We start from the raw sequence: 22,683 nt of genomic DNA, 5'->3' as shown, positions 1-22,683 counted from the left end.
TTAACATCATGTGAGAAAAATATGAGCACCGACCTGGAAGAAGACAACTCGGAGACAGTGTGGGCAGAGATAACCGACAATAATAAAAAAACAAAAAACATATTTATAATAGGGGTATGCTATAGACCACTAGAAAGGGAAGAGTCTCTTCTTTTAAACCAAATCAAACAAGCATCAAATCAGGGTCAGGTATTAATTATGGGGGATATTAATTTACCCAACATTGATTGGGAAAACGAAACAGGTAAATCAGCAAGAAGCAATGGGTTCTTAAGCTTACTTAAAGACCAGTTTATTACACAAACTGTAGAAACTCCAACTCGTGATGAGGCGCTCTTGGACTTAGTAGTAACAAATAACACAGACTTAGTTTCAAACACAAAAGTAATTGAACAATTAGGGAACAGTGATCACAATATGGTTTCACTGGAAATCAACTTCAGTAAATTACATCAAAAAGGATCTGCAAAAATACTAAACTTCAGAAAAGCGAACTTTGAATTATTCAGGGAAGCCCTAACAGGAATTGGGTGGGAAATGGTTATGGAGGGAAAAAATGCAGAGGAAATGTGGGATACTCTAAAAAAGGAGCTTGATTCACTAACTATTGAATACATTCCTAAAGTAACTAAAGGTAAATTCAACAAAAAAAAGCAACCATGGTTGGACAAAGAAGTAAGGTCAGCTATCAACAATAAAACCAGAGCCTTTAAATTCTATAAAAATAACTTGAATGAGGAGGCATTCGCAAAATACAAAGAATCAAACAAAACTTGTAAAGGGGTAATCAAAGCAGCTAAAATATTATATGAAGAGTGCATAGCCACTGAAAGCAAAACCAACCCAAAGAAGTTTTTTAAATACATAAATAGTAAACATTTAATTAAGGAAAACATAGGCCCACTAACTGATACTAGTGGAAAAAGTGTTACTGAGGACAAAAGAAAAGCAAAACTGTTAAATGAGTTCTTCTCATCAGTATTTACTAAGGGAGAGCAGACTGTGGAACGAACATTTACCACAAACGGAACAAATAAGCCAGATCTCATTGTGGATTTCACGCTGAAGAAAATAATACTGAGGCTAAGCAAACTCAAAACAAATAAATCACCAGGGCCAGATGGGATTCATCCGAGGGTATTAATGGAATTAAGGGATGAACTAGCTACCCCCCTACATTATATCTTTAGCAAGTCACTATCGTCAGGTATAGTACCAAAAGATTGGAGAATAGCAGAGGTAGTGCCAATATTCAAAAAAAGGAAGATCCCGCTAATTACAGACCCGTTAGTTTAACATCAATTGTGGGTAAACTATTTGAAGGATTTTTAAGGGATGGTATCCAGGAATATTTAGATCATCACCGTCTACTCAGTACTAACCAACATGGGTTCGTGAAAAATCGTTCATGCCAAACTAATCTAATAGTGTTCTATGAAGAGGTTAGCAAAAACCTCGATAATGGAAATGCTGTAGATGTGATTTTCCTAGATTTCGCCAAAGCATTTGAGACTGTCCCACACAAGAGATTGATTAATAAAATGGAGAACCTAGGATTGGGTGAAAATATCTGCAGATGGGTAGGGAATTGGCTATGTAATAGAGAACAAAGAGTGGTTGTGAATGGTGCCGTATCAGATATGATACAGTACTAAGTGGAGTGCCCCAGGGATCGGTTTTGGGGCCCATTTTGTTTAACATTTTTATTAACGATATTGGGATAGGGTTACTCAGCAATGTATCCATCTTTGCGGACGATACAAAACTTAGCAAAGTCATCAAATCATCAGAAGATGTCACCATGCTTCAAAATGATCTTGCAATTCTAGATGAGTGGGCAAAAACATGGAAGATGAGGTTCATTGTAGATAAATGTAAGGTTATGCACCTTGGGAGACACAACCAGTGTGCAAGTTACAACCTTAGCGGAGAGGAACTGGGTAATTCCATACTTGAAAAGGATCTAGGAGTCCAAATAGACAGCAAACTGGGATGTAGTGCCCATTGTAATGTAGCTACAAAAAAGGCCAACAAAATTCTGGCATGTATTAAGAGGGGAATGGAAACTAGGGACTCAAGGGTAATTATGCCACTATATAAAGCATTGGTGAGACCTCACCTCGAGTACGGAGTACAGTTCTGGGCCCCACACTATAAAAAGGACATCATAGAATTAGAAAAAGTCCAAAGGCGAGCAACAAAGCTTATTAGGGGAATGGAGAATTTAAGCTACGGGGAGAGATTAAGCAATTTGGGACTATTTACATTAGAAAAGAGACGTTTAAGGGGGGACATGCTCAACATGTACAAGTATATCAAGGGCCAATATAAGGAACTGTCACACACCCTCTTTTCTACTAGAAAGGAATCTAGGACACGAGGGCATGAGTATAGATTAGAAGAAAAAAGATTTCATTCAGCTAGTAGAAAGAATTTCTTTACGGTCAGAACAGTCAAACTCTGGAACTCTCTTCCCAGAGAGGTGGTAACGGCTGGCTCATTAAATGCGTTCAAGGCAAAGTTGGAGATACATTTACTGGAGAAAAACATCCATGGGTACAAATAAGAAATATAATTTGCCTGTAAAATACCAGAACCTACCAAATCAGCAATGGATATCTATACCAGGTTGAACTAGATGGACGCAAGTCTTTTTTCAGCCTTACCTACTATGTAACTATGTATTGATACTTGCTAAGCATCCCTACATTGTAGTTTGAAAGTTTTCTACCCAACCAAGAACTATGCACCTAAGTTATGTACTCTACCTTCTTTGTCAGCACAAAATCATTTTCTAACTGATTCCGCCTGTTAATTTCATCCTCATATCTGCAGGAACAAATACAGAAGACAGATAATGGACATTTAGTGGTCTATTTTCCAGTAAAACAGGATTAAAAACATTCTGCAAAACTCAGCCCTGTCCTGTTTATAATACTTGTTATTATAATAGTTCTGTCAAACATTAGTAGTCAGCTGGCTGTATCAAGGTATTTATTCACCCATAAAAAGTGCATTTAATGTTTCAGTGATACTAAGAGGAGATCCCTAAATGTACAGTTATTGTCCTTTTTAAAGGGTCATTAAGGGCAAGATGTACTAAGCCTTGGAAAGTGATAAAATGGAGAGTGATAAACCACCAACCAATCAGCACCTACCTGTCCTTTTTCAAACACAGCCTTTGACATGGCAGGCAGGAGCGGATTGGCTGGTGGTTTATCAATCTCCATTTGATCACTTTTCAAGTTTAGTACATCTTGTCCTAAATGCATAACAAAAGTGGATGCATCTCATAACATTCACAAGCATTAATGTGCAAGTTTCCATGCTATGACACAATGTAAACTATATGATATTGTATATAGTATGCATGTTTTGTTTAATTAAAAACTATTTTAGGATACATATAATATTTTTGGCTTGATGGTATTTCATTACCCACAAACTGATTAATTTAAAAAGGACGGGGCAGTTTGCTGTGTTGGCTGTAATACTACAGCTATAGATATTTGAAGGTTCTGTTCTGTGCATTGCATTGCATTGCATTAACTCATGGTTGCCTACCCTCCCAGATTTTGTGGGAGTCTCCCGGTTTTTTCCCCATTCTCCCGGTCTCACGAAAATACCCAGGATCCTCCCGGGTTTTCAGCCTGCAAGCTGAAAAGTTGGACTGCGCATGCGCAAGTCATGAAGCGCTGGGTCCTACAAGTGCGATGTCATGACCTATTATGTAAATGAAAGCCACAGTGGGGCTCGGTGAGTAGCGCTGGACGCAGCATACAGCAGCTACTCATTACACAGTGGCCTGCAGTATGGAGAGCAGGAGCAGCGGCAGCGGGAGAAGTGGCACAAGTAGCTGTAAGCGTATTCTGCTGAAATTACTGGGGTTTTTTTTGGAGCTCCGCCTCCCTAGAGAGGGCAGCCCAAATGTCGGCAACCCTGCATTAATTTCTAAAAATCCCACACTGAATATTATTTTATTTAAGGGGGCAATCCAATTATACTTGGTGTGCTGTTGCGTTATGCAGCTGCACATATTATAGAGAATCAAGGTTCTTTCCACTCTACACATAGGAGAGAGGAAACCACAATATTACACCATCTGTGGTTTCCTCTCTCCTATGTGTCGAGTTGAATCAGAATTCTATCTTTGAGAAAACCACCTCATGTTCGGAGACAGGATCTCCGCTCACTAAAAGCTAGAAAAGTCTACTTTATACTGGTAGACAGGGCTGGCACCACCACCATGGCCGCCACCACAACACCCCCCCCCCCTGTGGTTGAGGACAGGCCCTCCCCCCCCCATAGCATGATAGTAAATACCCCCTTCGCATGCAAAACTATCTGTGCCTGGGGCGCCGAGATGCCTAGCACCAGCCCTGCAGGTAGACCATACAATATGGTACAGTTGTACACATATAGCCACTTATATAGTGCACACTGTCTGAAGGTATCACACTTTTCCCCCCATATTCAGAGCGCCTGTAAATCTGTCAGTATTTCTTCTTTTATGTCTATGTAATTGTTTAATGTGTCATATATCTTTCTAGTTAGGACAGAGGCTGATTCAGAGTTGAACACTATTTGTTTATGTTTATGCTACACATCAATGATTTAAGACCTGTGCATACGCAGAAGCCACACTGCACATGTGCAGATCTTGGGCTGCAATGTAGCTCGTAGAGCCCTACAGTATATGATTGGCATGCTGCTGGTGTTTTGGGGCAGTGAGGCCCTGTTTTCTGGGCATGCCAAAGTCAATGTCTGTGTCTATGAATGTTGCTATAGTGGGCCGGTAGCGTGATTTCACCAGATATCCTGAGTAATGTAAAGGTTACTCAGATGTCTGATGTTCACACAGATGAACCGATGTAGTCTCCAGACACAGCAGGGATTCACAAAAGGTGGCGTCTTTTTTAAATTAAGACGCCTCCTGCATCATTTCACATAGCTGCTGCCTCGAAACTGTCCACCCCTGATTCAGCCTCACAGTGCGGATAATATACAGCTGCAGGTACCGGTTCTTTAGTTCCTCCACTACGGCCTGCATGTTGTGGAGCTCGGACTGCAGCTTGTCCTTCTCATGCAGCAGTCCATCGATTTGTTGCTTGAGGTGATTGCTGGATGCCAGTGTGATCTGGTCAATGTTGGACTTGTAACTGTCTTTCTCCTTCAGCAGATGCAGCTGGGTCTTTAGGATCTTATTCTGCCTCTCCAAGTCTCTGACCTGTCAACAACAAAATAAGTTACTGGTGCTGCTGCCACCTGGGATACCAATAAGGGTTGGATAAAGATTTTATACTGAGAGGCAGTTTATATGCAATGTGGCTTACTCCAGTGCAGTAGTGTTATACCAGAATATAAAACACAAAATATAGAGGCCCTCATTCTGGGTGACTCAGTAAGAAACGAAGATCTCAGCTTAACGTGTCCCCGAGAGGCCGCCCTGGTGAATACCCCCCCACCGCCATACCCCCTTGCAACCATGCGAGGGGATGTGTTATGAAAACACATCCCCTCGCATGTCCTGCAGCAGGAGAAATCATTCGATGATCGCCAAATGATTTCTCCTGGACTCGCAAATATAAGGCAGTGGAGACTTATATTTGCATGTGCCTGGACGAAGACAGGGCGGGTGGCTGACATCATGTGACTTGAGGCGCCCACCACCGGCACACTCCATCATGGCCGCATTTACATGGGAATGGCCAGCGTTTGCATGGGGATGCCCATGAAACATTGGCCATTCCCATGGTTCTTGCAGCCTATGTGGTAACAATGGGAAACCTGTGGAGAAGAAGTAGCACAGGCATACAGTATGTGAGGCATTGTAGCACAGTGGAAAGTGACAGACTATTAATAAAAATAGATAGATATATAAGATATATTCACTTAGGAATAATCAGGCGCTCGGCAGAGAACTGTATCTTCAAAAAAGCAGCTGCTCAAATGTGGGGGCAGTCACTCCCCACTCAAAAGCAAAGACGAAAAGAGACACGCACTAGGCGAGTCGAGCAGCGCTTGTAATGATTGACAATACCAAATATTTGGAAAAGTATAACAAACTTTACTATAAAAAATTCACATGAAATTACAATAATGCATAAAAACAGTAATATAACAGGTAGGGTGGGGAAGTAAAAGTAAATTGGAATGAATGAATATGATAGCCACGCCTCAATGGATACGTCTGGAATATATTATAAGTGATCACTTTTTGGGGGACAGGTAAGTGCACGTTACCAATTGATGGATTAGGATCCTTTCTGAATAACAAAACCGGGGGTCCTCACGATGTCTGCGGCTGTATATGTTTGCCACTGGAGGAAATGTCGCTCACTTGGTGTTTTTCTGTCCTCTTTTTGGGGTGAGAGAATGATGTTTGACTCAAATCACCGGAGGAGTCTCTGGAGCGGTGTACCCGGTAGATGTGTCAGCACAGGTGTGGAATATGGCTTCCGTGCACAGTGGTGGTTCTCACTGGTGTAGATGTTGTTCACCTGGAGTTGCTGTGCACGGTGTCCGCCAATGAAGGTGTCCAAAGGATGGAATGAAAAGTGAAATGATGTCCACAAAAAGGGGGCAATTCACAGTGGTATCCAGAGGCTGGGATAAATCTCCTAACGCGTTTCACTGCGTCCTGCAGCTTTATCAAAGTTTATCACCTTTGATAAAGCTGCAGGACGCAGTGAAACGGGACTTGATAAATCTCACAGCATCGTGTCACCATAGAAATTCATGTGGGAATGGAGTGATCGCAGCAGGTATAGGAGATATCTGCTGTGTTCCAACAGTCCTACATTTGGAGGATACTTACTATTTGACGTTACTCCCCATCCCCGAAAACAGCAGCAGTTATTCATTCTAAATGAGTCTCTTATAAAGAATATTTGGTCATTTATATTTCCTGCCCCAATGCACATTAGTCTATATTCCACATATACACACATATAACAGATTTAATATTCATGGATCATCCAGGACAACAATGGCTTGTCAGGGCTGGAAATAAGGTGGTCCAATATAACTCTTCTTCATATATTAATTCCAAATGTAGAAAGGGCTGAACTGGTAATGGGCATGGCTAGGAGCGATAGTGCTGGTAATGGGTCTGGGCTGGAACCAACTAGGTCTTAGCTGGAACCAGAGAAGCTGGCAATGGGTCCGGGCTGGGACTGAAAATGCTGGTACTGGGCTGTGACCAGTAATAATAATATAGGAGCCGGGCTCGAAAAACCAGCAATTTTACAGGAATGAGGCTAGAACCGGTATTGCTGATTTAGGAACTAGGCTGGGACTGGTAGTGCTGAAACTGGTACCGAGCTGGAACATTAGTTCTAGTACTTGAACTAGGCTGCAACTGGTAGTGCTAGTACAGGAACTGGGCTGCAACCGGTAGTGCTAGTACAGGAACTGGGCTGCAACCGGTAGTGCTGGAACAGGAACCAGTAATGCTGTTAAAGGAGATGTGCTGGAATCCACAATGCTAGATGCTAGAAAACATGAACAAGGCTGGAACCGGTAGTGCTAGTACTGACTGAGGTGCACAGAGTAAAGGGATAAATAGAGCAATATCCATGAGTTTGACCATCTGCATCCTCTTTCCCTTTAATAACCCAGGCTGTGCAGAGATTGGTGGAAAGGATCAGCTGAGTAAAGACCACACTCAATCTAGTTCATTGGTTCCCAACCCTGGTCCTCAAGTACTCCCAACAGTGCACGTTTTCCAGGTCACCCAGCAGGTGCACTCATTATTCAGACACATTTGAAAAGATCCACAGGTGGAGCTAATTATACCACTTGTGATTCTGTGTGGAGACCTTGAAAACATGCACTGTTGGGGGTACTTGAGGACCAGGGTTGGGAACCACTGATCTAGTTGATCAGCAGTCAGCTGACAGATATTAATATGGAGGTGCCCACTATACGGAGCCAGCGGGAATGCAACAGAACCCCAAAAGCACAGATCAGCCCCCACGCAAAAAGCCCTGTAAAGACCTGTTAAAGCTCATGCAGAAAACAGGCCTGACACCAGGATGGAGCAGTGCAGCATAGTGTTGAGTATGCATATGCCACAGCACACACTGATAGGGCCTTGACTAAAATTGAATACATGATCCAATAACTATGAGGCTGTTAAACTAACCATTGCCTAACTCTACTGCCCATACTGTTGCCTCAAGTTTGCTGCCTAGGTGGAATGTCTAGCGGTGTGTGTATGGATCACCCATACACACTTCCAGACTTTCCAATATATCTGCAAGATATGTCAGCATTGGCTGTCGCGATAGGTCTGTGAACGATGCACTACATATATACTGCCCGTTCAATGGAGTGGGTGATATATCTGTTAGTGTGTATGGAGTTTATATCACACACCATCCATGTGGCCCCAATAGTTATCAATCCCCTTACACACTTGGCTCACCTGGCTAGTATGCTTGACCCATGTGGACTGGGGCCAACCACTAAGAACTATACAAGGATTAAAACTGATCCTACATAAAGGATTTAGTGCAGGTGTGCAGCCAGTTTGCATATGGGTGTTTTCTATGCAGCAGGCTAGTTGTAAGCTATGTCAGGGAGGATCCTGAACTGGGATTGCCCAAACTCTGTTTACTGAGGACATTGTTCACAATAGCTCAGTAATGAAATAAGATCATGCCCATTATTTGCCTGGTTCCTACATTCATTTTCCCACCATTATTCTCTATCAACACCCAGCCTGGGGTTATGCCAATCAGACCTCTGTGGTTAACGTCTCACACAGGTTCATACAACAAGAATGTGTTCCTGGGTCTCCCAAATGCAAGTACATGGCTGGGAAAATGATATTTGCCTTCAAATAAAATGTCAACTGCAGACAAAGGGCTAGTAATCTATTATATAGAGCATTACAACAAAACTATTGGGGTTTTTTTGAACAGCAAAATATTGAGGCGCTCATGAATACCTTATCCTGAATCATGGCCCTATTCCGAGGCAAGATAATGGTTCAAGACTCTACATACGCACATGAGCTGAGGAGAATCTTTTTTTTATCCAAACACAAGAATATTTTCCAACATCCAAAAATACAGCATTACCAGGGCTCCTCCTACTGCTGCAAGCAGTAGCCACATCCATGCCTGCATTTACCATGTGGCGCATCCGATAACATGTGCTCGGATCCACCCTCAGGCCAGCACTCTGTACCACTGTGGTGCTGCAATTTACATTCAAGCTTAAGAAATCCAAGCATCCTTGATGTTTAGGCTAAGCCTGCAGGGATGTCCTGATGTACCAAGTAGGTGTTTGCCTTTTCCTCCTAGTAGATAATCCTGTCCTGTCTGTAATGGTGTGTCCACTCGCCCGGGAACATTATAACAATTTGGTCTTTTATGCATATATGTGTAAGTTTGTTAATTGAGACCAATTTATAGAATGAATCAATTATAGCTGATAAAAATATTATTGTTTTAATGAATCTCTATACCTTATTTAATAATTTTTGTTCTTATATTTATTTTTATTTATGTTTTTATTCTAAATAATATGATTATTACCACCAGTTCTGAGGTACACCTCTTCTCACGACAGAGTATCACCTCAGAGTGATTTCTGAGAGGATCTGACAGGGGGTGGGAATGACAGGAAGCAAAATCGCATCGCATCGCATGCTACTACTATAAGTCATGCGATGCGATGCGATTTCAGTACATTTGGGTGCGTAATAAATCTTGACACCCTGCTAGGAAACATGTACCAAAATTACTTCACAGAAAGGGTAGTGGATAAGTGGAATAGCCTCCCATTAGAGGTGGTAGAGGCACCGTAGACAGTAGTACAATTTAAACATGCTTGGGATAGGCATATGAATATCCTTACAAAGAAATAAGGATCAAAAAGGGTTGAGATTACCTGAATTATAAAAAAGGGGCAGACTAGATGGGCCAAATGGTTCTTATCTGCCGTCAAATTCTATGTTTCTATTATATGCCATCAACCCTATATTAAATATTATATATGTATAATTTTACTCTTTTAACATTACCCTTCTATCTTTTTTTTCTGTATTGGAATTATAAATCTGAAATATATATTCTCTTTTATATTATAATAATGTACATAACATGTATAATATCTAACTATAATTTGGGAGATCAACTATATGGACCATGTCAAACCATTCAGCACTATGTGGAAATATAGATGAGTTTATTGATGATCTATGGAAGCAAGAAGAAAATATCAAATTATACAAAGAGGCGCTCTGTGGAGTAGCTGCTATCACAATAAACTGAGGGTAGTCACTCGGGTGTGGAATAGGGTTCTGCCAGTCGGGATCCCGACAGTCATTAGCCCGACATCGGAATCCCGACTGTCCGGACTCAGACAGCATGGCGAGCACAACAAAGCCCCTTGCAGGCTTGCTGCGCTCGCTACGCTGTGGGCACGGTGGTTCGCTACGCTCGCTACCTATTCTATTCTCCCTCTATGGGGGTCATGGACCCCCACGAGGCAGAATAGCCGGAGGCCGTCGGGAACCCGTCTGTCGGTGTTTTAACAGTCGGGTTCCCGACGTCGGGTAAATGACTGTCGGGATCCCGACTGTCGGGACCCCGTCCGGCACTAAGTCACTCTCCCAATAAAAATATACTCAAAAGAAAGGAAAAGAAGGGGGTGACAGCTCTTAAAATATAATTTAACTCCAGATGTTTGGTCAATTTATCAAAAACAATTTAATAAAAAGTAATAGAATATATTAGAATATATTAAGTAATATAATAGAATATATTAAAACATAGCAAATTTAAAGCAACACTCATTGGATCAATGTTAATAGTTGAATCTCACATATGTCGCTTGGAGTCTGTTCCTAGTGTGCCCTGAGTGGATTGTCCCTTAATGAGGAGTGCGGGGAGTGTTTGTATAGCTCCAGTGCCTCAATGATAATTATGGCTGCAATACTGATATGTCCCCGGTACCTCAGTTGCTTTTTGGAGCTCAGTGGGGTACAGTAGCAATCCCCATTCCTTTGGAAGTAGTTCAATAGGTGTTTTAATCTGGTGAATGTTTGATGAGGTGAATATTCCTGGGGAGGGGGAGTAGGCATTCCCTCAGGCCAATAATAAGTGGTCCAGCGTTGAGCTGGTCTCCAATGGTATTTGGGGCGAAAGATGGATCCAATGTAGTGTAGACCACTGGCGCGTTTCGCTGCGTCAACAGCAGCTTAATCTCCTTTGTGTCGCTAGTGTGTCTGATACCCTGTATAACCTATAAGTAAGATTAACATCAAGTCTTCTCATTTCCTGTAAGCATCAGCTCATACCCAGCATCCAGATCCAGAGAATACCAGAACCGTGACAGCAGGTAGGAAGCAGTGAACAGTGGAAGGACGATGCACCCAAGTAGTGCAGGGACTGTGAGATATTTCCCTTAATGGGTAAGAATACAGGCTTACCTAGTAATGTGGACATTGAGTTTATTTGTATACTGTATGCATACCTCCCAACTGTCCCGATTACAGCTAATTGGAGACTATCCCGCTGTCCCTCCCACTGGTCGCAGTGTCCCGTGGGTAGGGGGCAGTTGGGGGAGCCAGCAATCGCTGCTGCACTGCACTTCAGATCAGCTGGTGATTGCTGAATAGATGCTGTACACATATGCACAGCATCTCTACTGAGCAGGGAGGGAGCTGGGGGCTGCCCAGCTGCTTAGGGAGCACTATGCACGCCCCCAAAATGCCGAGAATGGGAGTCACGATCCTAGGCCCGCCACCCTTTACATGCAGTTGTTGTTTACCCCAATCTTTTTTGGGGGTGGCAGCACCTCCAGCGCGGCTGGTTCTACTTATCTTATTGTATGTTCTAAAGACTAAAGTCTTTAGTATGGTGAACATACTGTACTTTTGTCAGCAATACACAAAATTGAGGTGGTTATTCTGGTCCACTCCTTCTGGCAAATTCCTTCTTAGATGGACAAAACCATGTGCACTGCAGGTGGGGTAGATGTTACTTGTGCAGAAAGAATTAGATTTGGGTGGGGTTTTACTTCAAAGTGAGATCTATATTGCAGTGTAAAAATAAAGCAGTCAGTATTTACCCTGCACAGAAACAAAATAACTCACCCAAATCTAATTTTCTGCCCCCCCTGCAATGCACATGGTTTTGTCCATCTAAGAAGGAATTTGCCAGAAGGAGTGAACCAGAATATTCCACTGACTCTTGCAGTGCACTTTACAGCATATGAATACAATGCTTGTTTTGTTTAAGTTCTGTGTGCTGAAAAGTTGGAAAGTAATTCCTGTTAAGTACTGCTCTACATTGGGTCAACTAGGTTGGAGGAATCTTTGGTCGAGAGCTTGGGGGGGGGGGGGGGGGGGGAGTATTGATGGCTTAGAAACTTTAGAAACCAAGAGTAGGAAGGTCGGTGACAACATAATTCACGAGGTGGTGTAGGTGGAACGGGCAGAGTAGGGGAGACAGATAATACAATCACTAATAATAAGTCAGAAGAATAAGTAGAAGTTCACAGAAAGTAACAGACTAAAATGTTTACCTGCTAAAGCAGGAAGTCTATCAGGAAAAATGGGTGAACTCAAACTATTAGCTAGAAAAGAGCAATATGATATGATAGGAATTACAGAGACGTGGTGCAATGATTCTTAAGATGTACTAAGCTTCAGAAAGTGATAAAATGGAGAGTAATTAACAACCAACCAATCAGCACCTAACTGCTATGTCACAGACTGTGTTTAAAAAATGTCAGGCAGGAGCTGATTGGTTGGTTGTTTATCACTCTCCACTACATCACTTTATGAAGCTTATGTAGGGTACACACCAGAACGATCATGATTGTGAGCAGATTGTGAGATGACCATACGATTCCGATCTGTACACAGTTGCCTGGGTCGTTTTCAAATCCTGACTGCAGCAGGTAGGATCTGCAAAACGACCAGCAGGGATGCGCATCGGATCGGAATCGGATATAAAACATGCCAAAACATGCCCAATTTACATCCAATTGGTCAAGATTGTATCGAAATGAGGGTTATTGAGACCAAATCGTTCTGGTGTGTACCCAGCATATGTGCATCTGGCCCTCAATCCTTAAAAGAGGTGGTTTGATCTGTCTGTATGTTAAACTCACATTGATTTATTAATAAAAGAGATGACTGATGCGTACAGCACTGAGGCTTTATGGGTGGAGATATCAAGGGGTAGCAATAATTAAAATATTTTTTTAATATAAATTTTATTAGTGAAATGCCAAGAGATACCAAGATATGAGCAAAATAGGGAACCTATGCAGAGGTTCATAAAGTACAAAGTAGGAAGAAATTGTGTATACATTGTACAATATAGAGGCATCACTACAATTTTATAATTTTATAAGACAATCAAAGATATAGAAAAGATAGAACAAGAAAAATGAGTAGGGAGGGAGAAGAAAAAGGAGGAAAAAAGATGGGAAGGGAGAAAGAATGGGAAAGGGGGGTCCACCTTACTGGCTTCAATCATCCGGGTGAAGCAACAGATAGGGAGACAGTCAATCTAGAACTGTTTATTTATTGAAAAGCCGGAGGCATATTAAAATGGTTGGTCCAGGGATCCCAAACCCTTATGAATTTTTTGGAAGAGCCTTTCAGAATGCTAGTGATGTGCTCCATTGAATGGATATGCAATAATTAAAATATTTTATTGGTTATATTATATACTAGCAACCACCTGACATTAAAGAGTTAGATGAGTTATTCTTACAACAAATAAAAAGGGCAGCAGAAAATTGCCAAGTTCTCATTATGGGAGACTTCAATTATCCAGACATAGATTGGAGAAATGAGACAGGTAGTTCAGCTAAGCAGTGGCATAACTAGCACTTTGTGGGCTCCATAGCAAAATCTTGTGGCCACATGCAAACAGATGCATCCCAGTACAGGTATTTGTGTGGCCGCAGTGGTTTACTGGTCCGGCGTTAACCTGCTACACACGCAGCCTAGTGACAAGGTCTGATTCAAGCGCTGGGAGAGAGAGAGAGAATGAGAGAGAGAGAGAGAGAGAGAGAGAGAGAGAGAGAATGAGAGCACAGTCTCCAGCTGTAGCTGCCCAGCACTTGGTCCCTTGCACATGCTGTCTCCCACAGCAACTGTGCGCTGCCCGGCTGGTGCCAGGTTCCCCTCACTATCTATGGGGTTTTGGATGTGAATCCACAAACTGGTCTGCGCTGTGTTTGAGCGGCCCAATACGGTAGATAACTGTGGGGGTTGCTAGAAAGCAGGATATATCGGGCGCTTGTAAAAAATAATAAATAAAAATACAAAAAGAATTTTGTAAAACGGAGATTTTTTGTGGTGGAGAGTGATAGAAATGGGAGAGATAAAGTCAACCAGATGGTTGCTGAGATTATTATTGGGGGTGCTGTTTGAAATTAAATGGAAGAAGGGGGATAAAAGTGAAGGATGGGAATAAAAATAATAATAAAAATAAAATAAAATAGTAAAAAATAAATAAAAATAAATCCAAATAAAATAAAAATAAATAAATAAAACGAATTAAAGAAAAATAACTGGGCTGAAATTAACGGTACTGATAAATCAAATAGAATAGAATAGAGTGAGAATGAATGGATAGAGTTCAGTAGGAGAAAAATAAAATAATAAAATTAAAAGTAATGGACGGACAAACAAAAAACACTTATTGCGGCATGTTTACAATCCTTTGTTTGAGAAGGTAAGGAGGGAACAGTCCAGTATCTCTAACTCACCCTAACTAGTCTTGCCTGGGGTCCGTTTTGGTGGACGCTCCGGGCGGCAGCGGGCGGTAGCAGACGGCACGGGTCCTGCGCTGTCAATTGCCGGCTTCTGTCATATAGCTTGTAGCGTGCGGCAGAGCGGCGGCTTGTAGCGGCTGTCAGACTTGGCTTGCTGCTAGTTCTGCTGGATCTTCTGGTCCCTCCTAGAAACACATCCAAAGCGTTTCACATCGGGTAGATGCTTTGTCAAGGATGACTGTGTTTAGGGCTTGATGCTTTTTATAGCATAAAAACTTTATTAGTAAAACGGAAGTGCCCAGAATCGCTTTTGCTTAATTCGGAGGCAACCTCATGGCTCTTTTTTTTTCTTTTTTTCAAAGGTAATTTAAAATCTTTTCATGCGCAATGACAAACAGTAAATAAAATATGACACACAAAAAAAACAGAAAAATTACACAAAGAAAGTACACAGAACATTGATAGTAATGAAGAAAAATGGATATAAAATAAATACATATAAGGAAGGTGAATAAAAATAAAATTAAGATTAAAAATAAATAAAAATAAATAAATAAAAATAGAAATAAAAATAAAATAAAATAAAAATGGAAATAATAAAAGTAACAAAACAAAAACAACAATAAAAATAAATCAAAATAAAATAAAAATAAAGATAATAATAATAAAAATAATAAAGAGCAAAAAACAAAAAAATTTATATAAATAAATAAAACAAAAAGCAAAAGAAATAAAAAATAGGATGAGAAGAAGAAGGGAGTTTATCTGCAGGGGAATTCTTTTCATAGAAATGCTTTGAGCTCAATGTCAATGTTTAGACCCTTTGGCTCAAGGGTGTCCAGGAGATAGATCCATTTTGTTTCTGTCCTTTTTAGGGTGGATACTATATCCTCTCCTCTCCAATGTGGGGTTATGTTCTGGATTCCCATAAAGGTGAGGCCTCTCGGATCTTTATTATGTCTTTCAAAAAAATGGGCAGAGACACTATGGGTTTTTAGTCCTCTTTTGATATTATAAATATGCTCTGTGATTCTTGTTTTTAATTTCCTCTTGGTCTGCCCAACATATTGATGGCCGCATGGACATTCTAAAAGATAGATTGCACCTTCTGTGTTGCAGGAGAGCTGATCATTTATTTGAAAGACTTTTTTATTCTGGTTTGATGAGAATTCTTTAATTGGTTTTGTACTTGTTTGTTGGTTTTTACATCCTGTGCATTTGGTGCATTGGAAAAAACCTTTTGTTGTTTTTTTCTTCTTTTTTTCTGTTGGAAGGTAGCTGCTCGTTAGTGCTTGTTTTAGATTATTTGCCTTCCGATATACCACTTTGGGTTTAGTTGTCAGATTTCCTTTTAGTTGTTCGTCTAGCATTAATATATGCCAGTGTTTATGTAGCATTTCTTCGATGGTTCTGTGATTGCTGTTGTATTTTGTGATGAATGTCAATGGCATCTCCTTTGTCTTTTTTGGGTTGTAACTGATTAGTTCGTCTCGCTTCAAGTCTCTTGTATTCTTTATTTGTGTTTGTAGAAAGTTTTGCTTGTATCCTTTTTGAAGGAACTTTTTTTCCATGTCTTTGCTTTGATGTTCGAATACTTCATCTTCTGTACAGTTACGCCTTAGTCGACGAAATTGTCCTCCTGGGATGTTACTTATTCATTGTTGATGGTGATTGCTGTTATGTGCCAGCATATTGTTCCCATTCACAGTTTTTATGTGTGTTCTGGTTTGAATCTTCTTGTTTTTTATGTAGATTTCTAAATCTAAAAAGACAACCATGTCTTTACTGTCCACCGTTGTGAATTCAAGGTTGAGTGAGTTGCTGTTCATGTGTAGTTTGAATTCTTCTAGTTCTTCTGGTGATCCTTCCCATATGAAGAAGAGGTCGTCTATATACCGTTTCCAGCAATGGATTTTCTCCAGGTATATGTTGTTCTTCCAGATGGCCGTATCTTCCCATCTTGACACAAACAAATTCGCATAACTCGGTGCGAAAGAAGTTCCCATTGCGGTCCCCTGGTCCTGATTAAAAAATGCCCCATTGTACCAGAAATAATTATGCTATAAAAAGCATCAAGCCCTAAACACAGTCATCCTTGACAAAGCATCTACCCGATGTGAAACGCGTTGGATGTGTTTCTAGGAGGGACCAGAAGATCCAGCAGAACTAGCAGCAAGCCAAGTCTGACAGCCGCTACAAGCCGCCGCTCTGCCGCACGCTACAAGCTATATGACAGAAGCCGGCAATTGACAGCGCAGGACCCGTGCCGTCTGCTACCGCCCGCTGCCGCCCGGAGCGTCCACCAAAACGGACCCCAGGCAAGACTAGTTAGGGTGAGTGAGAGATACTGGACTGTTCCCTCCTTACCTTCTCAAACAAAGGATTGTAAACATGCCGCAATAAGTGTTTTTTGTTTGTCCGTCCATTACTTTTAATTTTATTATTTTATTTTTCTCCTACTGAACTCTAGTCATTCATTCTCACTCTATTCTATTCTATTTGATTTATCAGTACCGTTAATTTCAGCCCAGTTATTTTTCTTTAATTCATTTTATTTATTTATTTTTATTTTATTTGGATTTATTTTTATTTATTTTTACTATTTTATTTTATTTTTATTATTATTTTTATTCCCATCCTTCACTTTTATCCCCCTTCTTCCATTTAATTTCAAACAGCACCCCCAATAATAATCTCAGCAACCATCTGGTTGACTTTATCTCTCCCATTTCTATCACTCTCCACCACAAAAAATCTCCGTTTTACAAAATTCTTTTTGTATTTTTATTTATTATTTTTTACAAGCGCCCGATATATCCTGCTTTCTAGCAATCCCCTCACTATCTGCCCGGAGCCTGGTCCTATGCGAATTCTGCCTGGCGGTGGGTCCCCAGCAATAGCTGCTCAGCACTGGGTCAAGCACTCTATCTTCCAGGCGCCCTGTTCCCCGCACACGCTGCCATCGTCTCCGCTGATGGTCGGCTCAATTAAAAAAAAAAAATTAGATAAAAGAAAAGGGTGCAGGGGATTGCCTTGCCCCCCCCCCCAAGACCCCCCATAGCACTTGCACCCTCTATAGTTACGCCACTGCAGCTAATGGAAACAGTGGAGGAACCAACTAGAGGGGGGCTATATTGAACTTAGTACTGACTAATAATGTAGATAAAATAGCAAATACGACAGTAAGAGAACACCTGGGTAACAGTGACTACTTGACTAGAATTAGTTTTCCGAAACAGTAATATAAGGTACAAAATAGAACATTCAACTTCAAGAAAGCTAATTTCAACCTGCTCTGACAGCTGCTAAAGTACATAGGGGTAATTCAGACATGCTTGGTAGGCTGCATATATTCGCTGGTAAACGTCACCTCGCCAAACGCATGCCCCCCCCCCGCTGCCCAAATCCCCTTGCCACCATGAGAGCAGATGTGTACGCATACAATAGGAACAGGCTCTGACGTGATGTGATTTGAGCAGGCATGGGCAGGCCTGTCTTCCCAGCGTTTCCATGGGCGCCCCCCACGCCCATAAAACGCTGGGTGGACCCCAGCGACCACCCCCTGCCTGCTTATCATTTAGTGACTGCCCTGGCAAGTGTAAAACTACGCATGCACAGTCCCCCACCATCGGGTACAGGGCCGAATTCAGGTCTGTACGAACAGGCCTGAATTGGCCCCATAGTATGTGACACCTTTAAGTTGTTACTGGAAACACTTAACAAAGCTTTTTCCAATGGTAAATAAGGGGAAAATCATTAGGTTTAAACCAGGCATGTCCAAATTGTGGCCCTCCAGCTGTTGTGAAACTACAAGTCCCAAGTTTGGACTTGCCTGGTTTAAACCAATGTGGATAAAAAATTATTTATTTTAAAAGAGTACCCTGGACCAATAATACACAACAAATATGAAAGGATTCTCTAAACTTCAAAAGTGATGAAATGGAGAGTGATAAACAGCCAGCCAATCAGCTCCTTTCTGACATTTTTCAAACACAATCTGTGACATGGCAGGTAGTAGCTGATTGGCTGGCTGTTTATCACTCTCCATTTTATCACTTTTGAAGCTTAGAGAATATGGCCCTAGGTATGATAAGACAATAGCAGAGGAACTGAACACTTTTTTCACATGAGTATTTACAAGAAAGGAAGATACGCGGGAACTTATAAACACCATTAGCAATGATAATGCAAAGTTATTAGATGTAGAAGTTTTGAAGGAAAAAGTCCATAGACGACTTACCGACATTAAATGAAATAATTCACCGAGACCAGAAGGTATTATTCACCCAAGAGTTTTAAGGGAAGTGAGCATGGAAATAGCTAGGCCATTGCAATCTATTTTTGCAAATTCAATTTCATCTGGCTTAGGGTCTGATCCTGGTCTATTTGGTCCCCTGCATGTTCGCGTGGGGACCGATGTTGAAGCTCTGTGCAAGCGCATATTCGCTTATGCGCATGTGTAGGCTTCTGTGCGGGGACCTTCAGAGACTTGCATAGTCTCTGTGGCACTTTCAGGGGGGAGCATAGAGGAGGCGGGCAGAGGGCATTCGCAAAATGCTGGGCATCTCCATCAATGTTGGGTAGAAAGAGCTCTGCCCAGGGCTGGATTAAGGGCCTAATGAACCTGGAACTAACAATGTTCAAGAGCCTATTATGAAAAGTGGAGGAGGTGAGGCCAATGCCATGTGGGCATGTAGAACCCTTACAAATACCCTACAAATACTACTTATAAACTATGAAGAGGGTGGTGCATCGAGACTGAGGACAGTGGTAGGAAGAGGTAAAGAGGAGCGAAACATAAATCTACAAGATGCAGTGTTAACCACACACAAATATAAAAAAAGTCAGCTACTGTACAATCACAAATATAGAAACAATATTAGGGGCAAACACAGGATTTTCAGAGGGTTTCCAGAGGGGCGGAGCAAAGCACAGAGATGGACACTTAGGTGACCCAGTATATGCCGGGTTAGTTAAAGTATTATAGATAGACCAAATGTATATAAATAATAATAATTAAAAAAAAATATATATATATATATAGAGACAAACTTACCCAACCTTGCAGAAGGGAAGAAGACAGACCAGCACTCGTTTTTGAAGAAATGATTTGTATTAGAAAATGCTCACAGCATGGTAAACATCTTTAGGAACATCAGACAGACCCGACAGTCTGTTTCAACTGGACTCTAACCAGTTTTCCTCAGGGGTACAGAGCAGCAGCTCACACAAGCAGTATTTAACATAAAAAAGGCGCCAGAAAACCAATGAACATTCAAATTAGCGCTGTCACTCAGCACCACGAACGGAGCTGAGAGCGTCATGTTGCAACATGACGCTCTCAGCTCCGTTCGTGGTGCTGAGTGACAGCGCTAATTTGAATGTTCATTGGTTTTCTGGCGCCTTTTTTATGTTAAATACTGCTTGTGTGAGCTGCTGCTCTGTACCCCTGAGGAAAACTGGTTAGAGTCCAGTTGAAACAGACTGTCGGGTCTGTCTGATGTTCCTAAAGATGTTTACCATGCTGTGAGCATTTTCTAATACAAATCATTTCTTCAAAAACGAGTGCTGGTCTGTCTTCTTCCCTTCTGCAAGGTTGGGTAAGTTTGTCTCTATTTTCTGCTGTGGCTGGACCCTGCACCACCGTTGCCTTGGACTGTATGAGTGCCGTTTTGAAAAACCCTTTTATATATATATATATATATATATACTGTACATGTACATATACAGACCCGGCACTCATAGCAATCAAACGACTAAGTCAAATACTGGAATAAGGGCTGCGGTGCCTTCCAGGTGAAGGTCCGTGGAGAACCAGCAAACAGAGGGAAGCAAGGAGGCGGCACTCAGCAGACTTGGATTAAAGGACGTTTTAATTTTAGTCTGCTGAGTGCCGCCTCCTTGCTTCCCTCAATATACATATACATATATATGTGTATATACACATATATATATATATATATATATACATACATACATACAGGGGCGTCAACAGCAGTGTAGACCCCTGGGTATAGCAATGTATTGGGGCCCCTACCGATTCTCCAGCGGTAGGGGTGGGGGAAGCTTTGATGTCCCGCAGGTGGTAGGGGGAATTATATCAACCGCTCAGCATGTAGTGCCTGGATCAGTAATTTCCACTAATTACCCCTTTACTGCACAGATGGTGGGAGAAGGGGGCATTGGGCTGAATGAAGGGGCCCTGATACATAACTTCCAGGGTGGTAGAGGATGTTTAATATGCAGAGGAGGGGTGTATAGTGGAGTGGGCTTATTATTCATAATTGTCTGGTGGGAGGACAGCTTGCTTGACTGCAGATATCTCCAGTTCCCGGAACTAGATTTCTTAGATTTTAATGGATTATAAACTAGAGAATCCCACCTACCAAATGGTATTGGGAACTAGGGGATCAGATTTCAGGAGGCAGAGCAATCTGCCAACGAGTATATAAAACTACATACCAGGTGTGTGGAGCTGGAGCAGTAACCAGCTGTTGGAAGGCTAATATCTCTGGTACTGGGCACAGTAGAGACAAGCTACTAGTGTCCATCAAAGGGAGAGAGTCCCAACTTTTGGAATATACCCTCAGAAAAACTCTAAGTCAGACAGAACCTGAAATATCTGACTGGGAAGGGCAATTAACAGGCTTGGATGGGGACCACTGCTTTGTAGTCAGATCTCTGCGGTTCCCAAGGGCCGATTTTAAAATTCTTGTACCCATGGAAAGAGGGGACCCTCAGCTTTCAGCAGGACTCCTAGGGGCATTTCTGTGTACTCAAAAACCCCCCATTGCGTGCGCCACTGAATATAAATGATCCACAATCAAAAACTGGGGAAAAAACCCCACAGAAATGCATTGGATTTGTTGTAACAGGAATACCAATGTCTTACATGAAGCAGCTCCAAGTACAAGAAGGTAATAATAATCACCAGGGGCAGGATTAGTATTACTCTACTTATAGTGACTAATACTGCAGTATAAGAACAGGACGATGTCTATCTGGTGTTAAATGTTACCTTGTCTATGAAGTTGACAAACTGATTGTTGAGACCCTTGATCTGCTCCTTTTCCTGGTTCCTCAGCTGGTGCAGTTTGGGATTCATCTCCAGGTTGGGAAGAGAGGAGAGCAAGAATGTACTGGATCCAGGGGTAATGCGGGAGATGTTCAGACCACTGCTTGCTCGCTGCAATCCAGGCTGGTAGCCCATGCTTGTCCGGACTACACTGGGTCTTCCTAAGAGGGAGCCCTGGGACCTGCTGCTGAAGCCTCTGGTGGTGGCATAGCGGTTGTTGTACAGACTCATGGTTCTCTGCAGCTAGAAGAGATGCCACCAGTTTCTGTCTGAGACGTAGATGAGGCAAGGCAGCAAGGGCTGAAAATGTGCTTCTGAGCAGCCGGGTTCATATAACACCTGTCAACTTTTCCTTCTTGTTTATTGACACAATATTTGAATAAATATTCCTCCTATGGAGGAGGGCCTGGTCCTTGGCTCCTGCCCAAACCTCAGGTGACACCACCTCATGAGCAAATAGTTTACTTTATTCTTTATTCCCATCTAATGGAACAATAATCCTACCACTCCCCCCACCTCTGTGACTTGGAACGCACTGTGTGCTGAACACACATAAGGCTTTTCTATGCAGCAGTGGACAGTAATAATGGGGCCTAATAAGTGATCCTTCTGGTCCCACAGAGAATCCACAGAACATATTATGGGACTGTAGCATTCTTACGGCACTAGCTGGTTTGCCAATTACTGCTTGAAACCTGTATAAATGCTCTATACATAGAAGAAAACCAAAGTGGGCCACACATAAACTCTGTGAGGGCCACATTACACACAGAACACCTGTTGCACAAAACCGCACTATAGCAGTTATGTTTATTGTTTTCTTATGTCATTATTTTACTATTATTATTATTCACAGA

At 41.8% G+C, this 22,683-nt stretch overlaps 1 protein-coding gene across 1 annotated transcript in view; it reads right to left on the bottom strand.

The window, feature by feature from the left end:
* LOC146021230 (keratin, type II cytoskeletal 8-like) overlaps window positions 1-22,057 on the bottom strand; it is a 42,120-nt gene extending 20,063 nt beyond the window's left edge. Inside the window, exons 1-3 of the mRNA XM_083155025.1 lie at window positions 21,770-22,057; window positions 5,019-5,227; window positions 2,769-2,829 (exon numbers count right to left, since the gene is read on the bottom strand). Coding sequence (XP_083011151.1) covers window positions 2,769-2,829; window positions 5,019-5,227; window positions 21,770-22,057 — 558 coding nt within the window. The remainder of the gene's footprint in view (window positions 1-2,768; window positions 2,830-5,018; window positions 5,228-21,769) is intronic.
* Window positions 22,058-22,683: the final 626 nt, after the last annotated feature.

This window comes from Crinia signifera, chromosome 7 (genome assembly GCF_055691185.1).
Source record: "Crinia signifera chromosome 7, ASM5569118v1, whole genome shotgun sequence".
NCBI classification, from domain to species: Eukaryota; Metazoa; Chordata; class Amphibia; order Anura; family Myobatrachidae; genus Crinia; species Crinia signifera.
This window is presented reverse-complemented; position numbering and strand designations above follow the sequence as displayed.